The sequence below is a fragment of the Monodon monoceros genome, unplaced genomic scaffold (genome assembly GCF_005190385.1).
Source record: "Monodon monoceros isolate NGI ecotype Baffin Bay Population unplaced genomic scaffold, NGI_Narwhal_1 Super_Scaffold_11, whole genome shotgun sequence".
NCBI classification, from domain to species: Eukaryota; Metazoa; Chordata; class Mammalia; order Artiodactyla; family Monodontidae; genus Monodon; species Monodon monoceros.
The window spans coordinates 94,961,581-94,974,997 of NW_021703767.1; the positions used below are offsets into that span (position 1 = coordinate 94,961,581).

Here is a 13,417-nt window from a genome sequence, read left to right on the forward strand (position 1 = left end):
TCACTGTTGTGGCCTCTCCCGTTGCGGAGCACAGGCTCCGGACGCGCAGGCTCAGCGGCCATGGCTCATGGGCCCAGCCGCTCCACAGCATGTGGGATCTTCCCGGACCGGGGCACGAACCCGTGTCCCCTGCATCAGCAGGCGGACTCTCAACCACTGCACCACCAGGGAAGCCCTCTTGTAACATTCTTTATTTTAAAGTCTATTTTATCTGCTATGAGTATTCCTACTCCAGCTTTCTTTTGATTTCCATTTGCATTGAATATCTTTTTCCATCCCCTCACTTTCAGTCTGTATGTGTCCCTAGGTCTGAAGTGGGTCTCTTGCAAACAGCATATATATTGGCCTTGCTTTTGTATCCACTCACCGAGCCTGTGTCTTTTGGTTGGAACATTTAATCCATTCATGTTTAAAGTAATTATCAATGTGTATGTTCCTATTACCATTTTCTTAATTGTTTTGGGTTTGTTTTTGTAGGTCCTTTTCTTCTCTCGTGTTTCTCTCTTAGAGAAGTTCCTTTAGCATTTGTTGTAGAGCTGGTTCGGTGGTGCTGAATTCTCTTAGATTTTGCTTCTCTGTAAAGCTTTTGATTTTGCCCTTGAATCTGAGTGAGATCCTTGCCAGGTAGAGTAATCTTGGTTGTAGTTTCTTCCCTTTCATCACTTTAAATATGTCATGCCACTCCCTTCTGGCTTGTAGAGTTTCTGCTGAGAAATCAGCTGTTAACCTTATGGGAGTTCCCTTGTATGTTATTTTTCGTTTTCCCCTTGCTGCTTTCATTAATTTTCTTTGTCTTTAATTTTTGCCAATTTGATTACTGTGTGTCTTAGTGTGTTTCTCCTTGGGTTTATCCTGTATGGGTTTATCCTGCACTTCCTGGACTTGGGTGGCTATTTCCTTTCCCATGTTAGGGAAGTTTTCAACTATAATCTCTTCAAATATTTGCTCGCATCCTTGCTCTCTCTCTTCTCCTTCTGGGACCCCTATGATGCGAATGTTGTTGCGTTTAATGTTGTCCCAGAGGTCTCTTATGCTGTCTTCATTTCTTTTCATTCTTTTTTCTTTATTCTGTTCCACAGCAGTGAATTCCACCATTCTGTCTTCCAGGTCACTTATCCATTCTTCTGCCTCAGTTATTCTGCTATTGATTCCTTCTAATGTAGTTTTCACTTCAGTTATTGTATTGTTCATCTCTGTTTGTTTGTTCTTTAATTCTTCTAGGTCTTTGTTAAACATTTCTTGCACCTTCTTAATCTTTGCCTCCATTCTTTTTCCAGGATGAGGTCCTGGATCATCTTCACTATCATTATTCTGAATTCTTTTTCTGGAAGGTTGCCTATCTCCACTTCATTTAGTTGTTTTTCTGGGGTTTTGTCTTGTTCCTTCATCTGGTACATAGCCCTCTGCCTTTTCATCTTGTCTGTCTTTCTGTGAATGTGGTTTTTGTTCCACAGGCTGCAGGATTGTAGTTCTTCTTGCTTCTGCTGTCTGCCCTGTGGTGGATGAGGCTATCTAAGAGGTTTGTCCATGGGGTACATTTTTATAGAAACTTCTCTTTTAACACACAAACGTCCTCTTTAAAAAGCCCCTAACTTTGACCTTTTAGGATACTATTGCCCTGTAAAAGGGGGAAGTAGAGGGAAAACTTATGAAACTCTATTGAAGTGAGTAGGAAATGAAAATGTAGATACCCTGTGACAGCTAATTGGATTAAACATTCTTTAGGAGCTTCAATTTTTGTTTGTATTTTGGGGGCTCTTTTAAAGTAGGTTTGTGTTTTGTACTACATTTTTTAAAATTTATTTTATTGAAGTATAGTTGATTTACAATGTTGTGTTAGTTTCTGTTTTACAGCAAAGTGATTCAGTTAAACATAAACATATTATATTCTTTTTCATATTCTTTTCCATTATGGTTTATCACAGGATACTGAATATAGTTCCCTGTGCTATACAGTAGGACCTTGTTGTTTATCCATTCTATACATGATAGTTCGCATCTGTTAATCTCAAACTCCCAATACGTTCCTTCCCCACCCCCCTCCGCCTTGGCAACCACAAATCTGTTCTCAATGTCTGTGAGTCTATTTCATAGATAAGTTCATTTTTGTCATATTTTAGATTCCACATAAAATTCTACTTTATTGTATTTGTCTTTTTTTCTTTCTGACTTACTTCACTTTGTATGATAATCTCTGGGTCCATCCGTGTTGCTGCAAATGGCAATATTTCATTCCTTTTTATGGCTGAGTAATATTCCATTGTATATATGTACCACATCTTCTTTATCGATTCCTTTGTCGATGGACATTTAAGTTGCTTCCATGTCTTGGCTGTTGTAAACAGTGCTGCTATGAACATTGGGGTGCATGTACTACATATTTGTAAGATAGGCTTTGTTTTCATATTAATACTTAATATATTTAATGATATTTACCCTTAATATAAATTTGATTGGTTACAGTTCTATTCTGGTTGAAGCATAACATTCCATTGAACTGGACTTTGAGAATTGCCTCTGAACCATAATGAATAACATTGCAGGTTTCAGACCCAGGATAGTCTGAAGAGGCTGGGGCAGGGCTGCTCCAGGGATAAGACCTCAAGGGCAAGAGGAATGGGGCCAGGCTGGTGGAGGAGGGCTATAGAGATGCTCCCCAGCAGTCTGGGCACTGAGATTTCAATCCAAAGAGGGTCTGGTAGGTCCCTTGTACAAAGCAGATACTAGATTAATGTTTGTGGAATTAGCAGTTTAATTTAGAAAGTACTCTAGATGTTTTCCCAGCCAAGATTGACTGAGCATCTTCACATGCCAGGCCCGGTGCTAGACTCAGAGATAGGAGGTCAGACATGGTTCTTGTCTCTGAGGAGCTTACCTATGTGATGGAGGGGGACTCAGGCTCACATGAGCACAATGAGGTGTGAACAGTGCTAATGGTAAAGGGTACTCTGAACTCTAGATGTTCCATGATTTGTCTTAAAAAGCCACCCTTCTGCCTAAAGACTACATTTCTTCCCTGCATGAACAACATCAACACATGCCAAATTATGAGACTTACCACAACTCTAAAAGAAACGTCCTGGTCTCGAGAGTTATATAATATCCTAGCTGGTAAGATCCAGTTCACCAGAAAGCAGGATAGTGTAGCAGTTAGGCTGTGGGGTTACAATACCGGAACTACAATCAAGCGTATGTGTGGGTTATAACCCAGGCTCTGGCACGTATTAACTGTGAAATCTAGCTTGTTACTTCCCCTCTCTAATCCTTACATTCTCATGAGGAAAATAGTTGTGTCCGTCTCGTGGTCGATTTAGTGAGTTCACAAGAAGTAAGATGTTCAGAGCAATTCTTGTTTCACAGAGCACTCCCTGAAGTCAAAGTGAGGAGGTTGAAAGGAGGAAGTTTGTGACATTAGGAGAGAAGTGCTTGTAAATATATTGTATTGCTGCTCAATAAATGTTCACTAAAAATCATTATCATGACACTTATTTCACTGACTTCTTAGCAGTCCCAAGTCAATCATTTAACTCTTTGCCAGGAACCCTGGTCAAGCCCTCCAGCTCTAAATGGGAAATTCGGGGGGGCTTTGAAAAGCATGCTGCAGAGAATGGTGGTGGGCTCTGTGTACTCTGGTTCTTTCTCCCTAAAATTTTATTTTCCCTTCCCCTGAGTGAGGTCCTAGCTGATCTGCTTTTTCTTCTAATAACACTGCTGTGATGTTGGTTTGATGCTTAGATCCCACATCTGGTAGCTGTGAAATCCCAGGGACCTGCCTTGACCGCCTCCCAGTCGGTGCACGAGCAGCCCACGAAGGGCCTCTCTGGGTTTCAGGAGGCTCTGAACGTGAGCTCTCACCGTGTGGAGATGCCGCGCCAGAACTCGGATCCCACCTCTGAAAACCCACCTCTCCCCACTCGCATTGAGAAGTTTGACCGAAGCTCTTGGTTACGACAGGAAGAAGACATTCCACCAAAGGTAATATTACTGGGGTTTTTATCGACATCACCATCATTGTCATCATTGTTTGTTATTATTATTATTATTACTATTACTATTACTGTTATCATTGTTATTACCCCTGTTCCAGACCATTCATAGTATTGAAGAATCTGGCACCAAAGTACCGTCCCTTCTTGCGTTTGTTTTGGTCCCTCCTCATTCCCAAGCTAAGAATTGGATTGTCGTTTATCATTTCTGATCTCCGTTTTCCCCAAAGAAATGGAGGCTCAGGTAGACTGAATGACTTGGAAGCATATATCCTGTATCCAGAATTAGAACTCGCAACCCCAAGCGTTCCAAACTGTTCTTTTAACTATCCATCTTAAGCAATAGAATAATATGGATGTTTTCATCGATGACTTAATCTATGTCTAGACAAATTTAAAATTTCCAGATTAAAAAGTAAGGAATTTTTTTATTCCTATTTTTAATAACCCAAAGTGAAAACAGGTTTCAAATGTTCAGAAGATAGTAATGCTCTTAGAATATTTTAGTTGGCTCCACTTAAGGAAAGCTCCTTCTAGGCCAGGTTGTGATTTAATTCCAGCCTTAATTGATTACTGAGGATTAAACTCTAGGGTAAAATGACCAGCCATTCCACTGGTTTGGTTTCATTTGTTTTGTTTTTGCCTATACCAAGTTGTTGTACATTCCAAAAAATGTCCTAAAACGTGGCCATGCATCTCACTACAGACAACCTGGAAACATCAAAATACTGTAGAAATGTTTGCATCAGATTCTTCCCGGTTCAGGATTCCCCTTTCTCCTGAGCTCAGCATAGGAGCTATGACAAATAGAATGTCCCACAATTTCCAGAAATCGATGCCATTGTTGATTCCAGAAAAAAATAAGACCTTTTTACCCAATGATTTTCAAATATCTTTCCTCTCAGAAGGATATTATACCAGGATTTCTATTATTTTGAAAGTGAAATTAGCTGATAATGGCTCTTTTGTTGTTGTTCTCATCTTGTGGAAGCAGAGATGCCATCAGAAAAGGTTATTTATGGAGCAAAGTTCAATCTAGAGAACAGGATGGGCAGAGGAGCAGACAGGAGAGCGGGGGAAACATTTGACGTTATTGGTCCACTCTCTAAAAACACGCAGGCACACACTTATAACTCTGGGAGGATAAATTTAGATCAATACAAAGATTTTAGGTTTTAATAATTCATTAGACTGTCTCTCTCTACAACTGTTTCAGTTGACCAAGTGCAAAAGGAGAACTAGTGAGAGTAATATTTAATTTGAGCAGGTGGGAACACTGATTCAGTTATTCTGCTTCACTTCACTGACTCATCTTTCTAGGTCTTTATCTTAAAATGTATTGTCATAGCCAATAAGATCCGTATTCGTGTTAAATATCATTTAATATACTAAACAGAATATTAAAGCAAAGCATAATTTAAAAATACCTAGTGCAAAACATAAACCTACTTTGAAAGGGCCTCCAAAAATAAATACAAGTTCAAGCACCTTATGAATGTTTAGCCCAGCCAGCTGTCACAGGAGATGTACATTTTCATTTCCTAGTCACTTTTCATAAAGTAAGTTTTTCCTCTACTCTCCCCTCATGTTGGACTCCTTTGGTGCACTTACCAGTATTTGATTTCATTAGAAAATGTCTCCTAACATGAGGCATACATGAATTCTACCTTAGGCCCTTGACAGATAAGGTAATGGTACGTTTTCCTACCGTACCTCACAGTCTGACTGGTATTCACATAGTTTTTTGAAGACCTTCCAGTATTTTCAGTATTAGTCCTGTTTTGTATCACGTTTGCAAATTGACCTTCCAAAGTTCAGTGTTGGCGGTTTGTTTTTAATTAGAAATTGCAAGTTGATTAGGAAGTAGAACCGTTCAGGATCTATTGCAGTAGTTTTTCTGAGCTCACTAACATGTGGCTTATGTCCCAAGTTCTAGCCTGATACCCTAATTTCTCACCAGACTTCATAATTTCCTTACCTGTTTATCAGTTGTATTGTGAGTTAAAAATGGAACTCGGTTTATCTGGATGTCTCGTCAGATGCAATTGCCAATGATCAGCTGAGTTAATGATACCCCAGAGAAATTTCTGATATCTACCACTCTTGTGCAAATGAAGGGAATCAATTATTTTAGCCCAGTGAATCAAAATAATCCACTTGGTCTGTTTCTAAATTTGTTTTTCAAATTGAGCACTTTGTACTCCCTAATGGTGGCTGAAATGTGCCTCATGGCCTTTCGTTTGATTTTGTTTAGGGAGTTAACTATTTCTTTGAGAAATGCAAGATGTTTCTTTCCTGTTTCTGATAGTTCTGTATCTCCTGGCAGATCTTAGGAAAAGAGTAGCTTGCTTTTCACGTGGAACCCTGTGGAAGCTATTTTATGGAAAATACCTCTGAATTCTGGTTTTCTTTCAGGTGCCTCAAAGAACAACTTCTATATCCCCAGCATTAGCGAGAAAGAATTCTCCTGGAAATGGTAGTGCCCTGGGACCCAGACTAGGATCTCAACCCATCAGAGCAAGGTAAGGGAAGGAAGATGGGTAAGTTGAAGGGAGAAGTCCCCACCTACCATTGTCATTGTTGCTTTCCTTAAAAAATGTCTCTGTTCTTTTTTCACTTCAGAGGCATGTTGGCTGGCCACCCAGACTGTAAGCTTTGGTGGACCAGACACATGTCTTTTATTTCTTCAGTAGCCTTTCACAGAAATCAGTGTACAGTGAGGGCTCATGAATGAACGAGTCAATGAATCACAGGGTCAACGAATGAATCAGTCCAGAATCCAGCCAGGTTTACCTTACTTGGCAGTTTTTTAAACATGGGAGTAAGACTGCAAATAGAAGTCTGGGTGCAGTGCCCCTGACCGTTACTTCAGAGACCATTTCGTGAAGCCAGCCCAGCAAAATGGCCTGATCTGAGTTGGTTTTAGCATCGGGCCAAGAAATGTGCCGTGGGAGCTATTGAGACAGTAATTGCCATAGAAATGCTGTAGCCACCAGCTGCAGAACTTCCCTAGTTCGGCAAATTACAGAAGAACTAGTTCTCATGAGGAAATCACCTCTGGCATTAAGGAGCATCACTGAAATACAGTGATGCTCCCACCGTTGCTCTGTGCTCTCCTAGAATTTTCTACCGACCCTGTATATTCCTACAATCAGGAAGTTGCGTCCACCTACTGGTTGGTGTCAAGTGCTCAAGCGAAGAAGCTGGAAAATAAACAATATCCTTACAGTATCTGAGCAGATTTTATGTGGTAACAGATGCTGTTTGCTGCTGTAGTCCATCAAGCTTCCCTCAGATATTTCATGAAGAGTACACTCCTTTTTAGGATCAACTGAAATAGCAAATGGCCTCTGCTGAGACTATAAAAAGGAACTTGGGCAGGCTGTTTTATCCGTCTTCATTGTGTTCATGAGAGCACTCTTGCTAGTCAAAGAGAAGGAGAGACTGAAAATGAAGGTTATGACTATTTGTACAGATCCTAAAATATGGAATGCTTTTGATCATAAAGCTTTCATTTTCCTCTTCACATGAAAAGCCTTAGGAAGGGGTCAGTCCATAAATAAGATGGAACTGCACTAAAAACATCCATCCCTTGAGGGCAAAGAAGCTAGCTCGTCTGAGTAGAGTTGCCAACGAGCAGTTTTTGTCAAGTGACTCGTCAGGTTCACGCTGAGCTGGTGCTGGGAGCAGCTGAGGAAGCCTGGAGCGGACTGTGACCAGGGAGCCAAAGGAATGTTAGCCTGGATTGCCGGCCTGAACTTTATCAGTCCCCCTCTTCGAGCGGTGATAAGCCCCCAATTATCAGTGCTTCTTGCTCATTGGAGCCCTGCCTTCAAGGCTGTGTTCATTAGATCAGTTGTTTAGAAGTTTAGTTGCTATAGATCAAGCATCATTTCAACTTTAAATCTTTTTCCCTCTCTCAACCAAAAAGAAAGAGAACTGTCATTCTATAGCCAAATAAAAAGCAGCTCTTTGTTCCCTCTGAAATGTTATTTTAATGATATTAAGGCCCTAAGATAACTGGTGTTTGATGGTCAGTGGTTTGCAAAACATGTGCTTTTCCCTTGGAACCTCTTAAACATTGTACTTTTTACAAAGAATGCAGACCTTGTGAAGACAATGTTTTTCTGCTTACAGAAAAGGTAGAGAGGAAGTGAGCTAAGAGGTAATAATTATTTACCTGCAGTGAAAGTCAGAGGCATTGCAGGGGAGGGGGAAGATGGAGAATCCCTATCTCTGCCTTGTGGAACAATCTGCCCAACAAGCCTGTTCCTTGCTGTCACGTATCTCTAAGTGACCAGCATTTAAGATGTGGATCAGGGCTTCCCTGGTGGCACGGTGGTTGAGAGTCTGCCTGCCGATGCAGGGGACACGGGTTCGTGCCCCGGTCCGGGAAGATCCCACATGCCGCGGAGCGGCTGGGCCCGTGAGCCATGGCCGCTGAGCCTGCGCGTCCGGAGCCTGTGCTCCGCAACAGGAGAGGCCACAACAGTGAGAGGCACACGTACTGCAAAAAAAATGTGAATCAGACTTTGCAACTCTAGATTGGATTGCATTTTAAAACGTTTTAGGATTTGGAATATTTACTGTGCTAGAGATGGCTTTAGTTCACCTTTGTTGCATAATAAAGCGTGCCAAGACATAGTGGCCTGAAATAGTAACGATTTATTATTGCTCACGATTCTGTGGGTTGGCTGCAAAGTTGTTCCACTGGTCTCACCTGGGCTTGCTTCTGCAGCTGCACTGAGCTGATAGGCCAGCTGTACCTTCACGTGGTCTTTCATCCTGGGCTTCTTGGCTATTTGGTGATTTCAGGACAGCATCCCAAGAGGGAAAGGCCCAATACACAAGCACTTTTGAAGCCTTTGCTTCTATCATCTTTACTGATGTCCCATTGGCAACCACAAGTCACATGGCCAAGCCCAGAGTCAGTGTGTAAAGGAAATACACAGGGGCACAGACAATGGGAGATGTGATTCACGGGTGGTGGGAGCGGAGTGGGAGGGAGGCTGTTACTGAACATAGAGACTGTCTTACTTTCTATCGGTTCTAATTAAGTCCTCATAGTTCTTTTTGTACCATTTGTCAGACAACTGCCCATCCAATAAAGCCATAAAAAAAAAAGGGTTGCTTTTAAATATTTTGTCCTTTGCAATACTGTATAGACTCCCAAATACCTTATACTGCCTTAAATGTCAAGGTGAACAGTTGAGTTTAAATCATGATCTGATTTGTTCATTTTTAAAATTTCTGTTTTAAAACCTTCCATGCACTTTAACATTTAACTTTGATTCATGTGTTCTTTTAAAGCACATTAAAATTTGATTAAACAAGTACATTCAGAGTATGAAGAGATTTAAATTAATCCAATAACACCCAGTCAAAACCCAATGACTAAATGCTTAATTTCAAAAAATAATTCTCCATCCCATCCCAAACCTGTCTTCTTATGGCTTGTTTGTTCTCATTTGCTGTGTCATCAAAGAACAAAGTAAAATGAATTTTGGTGGGCAGCCAGTTAATTATAGACTTGGCCCTAGTATTTGGGCCAAGAAATCACTTTGTAATCCTAATTTTCTGTTTTGACTTTTTTCTATGACTCAAGTAAATGGAATAATTTTCACTTTACTGTGTGTTTTATAGACCAAACAGCATTCTCTGCAGGATGGCAAACGTCTGAGCTAAAAGTTAACATTTAAGGAAATCTATATGAATGTTTTCAAGTTTTTACGCATTTGGATCTCAGTAGGCTCAGTTAGTATATGAACAAGGGAAATCTGTTATTTCATGGAATTCTTCTGAAATTGATCCCCGCTAAGAGCATTTCTCTCAACCCCCTTGGCCCCTAGGCCAGACTAAATTACAACATAATAAGGAAGAGACAAATATGAACAGTGTGACATTTTCTCAAAACACTCATATTTTACCAAAAAAGCAAATAAGGTAGAAAAGCATTTTAAAGGTTTCCCTCTTTCTATGTGTGGTTACCTAGACACTAAACACTTCTTTCAGACTCCAGCAGCAAAAATAGCACCCTATTAAGATCAGCACCCACACTGGTTAGCTCCAGTTGGAGGGGGACTTGTACTAACAAGGCCCAGGTCAGGGATTTAATGCCCATGGGATCCAATTAACTTCACACTGAAAGAGGCCCTTGAGCCCCAGTCAGAGACGCAGGCTCATCCCGCTGGTTCTGCTGATGCCCAGGCCACTCTTTTATGCCAGGACAGCCCTGGCCTGGGCCTTATCATCTAACGTGGCAGCAGCCTCCTATCTGGTCAGCCTGCCTCTGTCCTGACCAGCCATTCATAAGCCGGCCCTGGAGGCCCGTGTCCTCTGCCAGACTTTAAGGCCATTGTTGCATAAACCACCCATTTCTTCTGACGACCCCCTCTTCCGGGGTCTCCGAACGCAGACTTGGTCCCCAGTCAGGGTGGCGTCCTCTCTGCATCAACAAGCCCCAGGAAAACCCCAGTCGATGTCTGCTCTCCCTCTTCCCCCACCCCTCTGAAGCCTAATCAAGTCCTGTCTCCTTCCTGACACCACTGTTGACCACTCCAGGCTGCACGCCTTGTTTCGTAAACTCCAACACCATTTGCAGATGCCGCACAGCATATGGAGTTTTGCCTTGCTGTCTGTTGTCTCCACCGCACGTGTCTCACCTCTAGGACTATGTTGTACCTTGACTGTCTGCCCTGTGACCTGTACTCTCCTCCATCCCTCAAACTGGTCCACTGGTCTCACAAAGCAGGTATTTAATAGAAAGGTTTTGGTTAAATGATCAAAGGAGTGCTGTATTCGAGCAAAGAGCTGGATCCTGCTACCACACCACAGCTGCCAGGCAAAATACTCAGAACTCACTGAACTGTATTCTCTTCGTAGATTTTTTTTTTTTCATACAAAGAACACTACATTACATCTCCACAAAATGAGAGCAACCACCAAGAAACCTTAGTATGCCCATCACCCTTGACCCTTAATATAATTTTTAGAAAAAATATTTTTAGAATTTATTAATTATACATAAATAATTCTTGACCACTACTGTTTAATGAAAGAGGGCAGTGGGGAAGAATTCATTATTTGGGGATGAAAGGAGATAGGATTGTTTCTTTTTGAAAAAAAAAAAGAAAAATTTGAAAGGTGGCATATTGCAGAAGTATCACACATTTATCATTTTAGGTATTCTCCAAACAGGAGGGAAGGTATCTCCATTATGGATCCAAATCTATTTAAATCAATTAAATGCTACCAGTTTTCACAAAAATAATTACTACTCAAAGGAGTGCCATAAAAATATCAAGAATTTTTAAAGTTTTCCTTAAGTTTACCAACACTCACGTCTGCAGTCAGTTTTACTGTTAGGTTGACTTAGCAACCCCTTTACCATAAAAAATTTAAGAGATGAATATTGTCATAAATTCTACATTTGTATGATCAAAATTAATAAATTATAAGGACATATTTTATTTTCACTTGTTTCCAAGACCACCAGCCATGTCTTCCAATAACCCAATATTTAAGAATTTTTGCATCTCGACCAAATATTTTCGCCAAATACGTTACTGCAAAGCAACACTGTTGTGTTTTCAGAAAAAAATTATTTGCTTTAGTTGCTGCTTTAATGATGCCACTTTGTGGCCAGATTTTAACAGACCAAACACAAAGTGTCTCAAGGGAAGGGACCATATTATTTTCACATTTATACCTGAAGCATCTGACACCCAACACAGTGCAGGGTACCTGTTACCCACTTAATACTCCTGAAATGGGCAGAGCAAAAGGAAAGCATAGAATTACATTTTTTTAATAACATCTTTATTGGAGTATAATTGCTTTACAATGTTGTGTTAGTTTCTGCTGTATAACAAAGTGAATCAGCTATACATATACATATATCCCCATATCTCCTCCCTCTCGTATCTCCCTCCCAACCTCCCTATCCCACCCCTCTAGGTGGTCACAAAGGACCGAGTTGCTCTCCCTGTGCTATGCAGCTGCTTCCCACTAGCTATCTATTTTACATTTGGTAGTGTATGTATGTCCATGCCACTCTCTCACTTCGTCCCAGCTTTCCCCTCCCCATGCCCTCAAGTCCGTTCTTTACATCTGCGTCTTTATTCCTGTCCTGCCCCAGGTTCTTCAGAACATTTTTTTTTTATTCCATATATATGTATTAGCATATGGTATTTGTTTTTCTCTTTCTGACTTACTTCACTTAATTTTTAAAAACTGCACTAAAGCAACAAGAAACAATTTTTTACAAATTAGTTAGCTGTTCATAATAACGCCTGGTAAGAATTCAGTGAGACGGATCATCTCATACACTTCAGTGAAAACTGGCAGTATGTTTATACACTCACATACATATATATGTGCACATACATACCTAAGTTCATGCCCTTCCACCCAAGAATTCCAGTTCTAGGAGAGATGTGATTGTGAATATTTGTATGCATCTAGATGGTTATTTCACTGTTATGTATAATAGCAATGTATTGGAAGCACCTAACAATAGAAGAATGGTTGAACTCATTTATCTATATAATGGAATACTATGCAGCTATTATTGTTTTTAGAAGCATAAGAAGCTGCTCTCAATGCAGTCTAAAGGGGAAAAAAAGCAAGACACAAAATTGAATATACAGTGTGCTTCCATACATACAAAAGAAAAAAGACTAGAAGATAATATTCCATCCAGTAAAATATAGTTGAATATCTCTTGATTCAGAGGTTGCATGCATTGCTTCCTTATTTTTATCTTGTAATATTTTCAAGTGTTTTACAATGAGAATAGGAAAAGGGTTTAAAAGAAAGCCTCCTTTAAAGATTCGCCATTTCAGAGCTAATACGTTTGGTGTGATGACCCAGGAGTTGGGTCAAGAGTTCTTCCCGTCCAGATGCAGAATCTGGCCAGGAGCTCCACAGAGGATAGCATGACTGTCATTACCATTGACCCCTGTAATGCAAGGTCATATAGGTACTCTCTTTACTCCTTTGTACTGGGGATGGGACTGGGCTATGTTTGTGTCTACCAGTGGCAAGGTCTTGAGGGTGTAATCTCTGTGCTCTGCTGTCCATGCAGCAACCCTGACCTCCGGAGAACTGAGCCCATCGTGGAGAGCCCCTTGCAGAGGACCAGCAGTGGCAGTTCCTCCAGCTCCAGCACCCCTAGCTCCCAGCCCAGCTCCCAAGGAGGCTCTCAACCTGGGTCACTAGCAGGATCCAGTGAACGGACCAGGGTTCGAGGTAACGCTTTCCCCTACCTTCCCAGGACAGCATTCCCTGAGGAGGAGAGCCATGCACAGGGAACCAGATTACTTCCTGACTTCTAGGACTTCTGGTCCTGGCGTGGCCACCACTGTGTGATGCTAAAGAGCCGCTTAACTCCTCTCAGCCTCAGTCTCCTTAGGGGAGTGTACCACCATCCT

General features: G+C 41.1%; 1 protein-coding gene across 3 annotated transcripts in view; it reads left to right on the forward strand.

Annotated features, from left to right (window-relative positions):
- TNIK (TRAF2 and NCK interacting kinase) overlaps positions 1 to 13,417 on the forward strand; it is a 412,061-nt gene that overhangs the window by 350,822 nt on the left and 47,822 nt on the right. For all 3 annotated transcript variants that reach the window (XM_029213869.1, XM_029213867.1, XM_029213868.1), the window contains 3 exons: positions 3,736 to 3,975; positions 6,402 to 6,508; positions 13,072 to 13,235. In XM_029213869.1, coding sequence (XP_029069702.1) covers positions 3,736 to 3,975; positions 6,402 to 6,508; positions 13,072 to 13,235 — 511 coding nt within the window. The remainder of the gene's footprint in view (positions 1 to 3,735; positions 3,976 to 6,401; positions 6,509 to 13,071; positions 13,236 to 13,417) is intronic.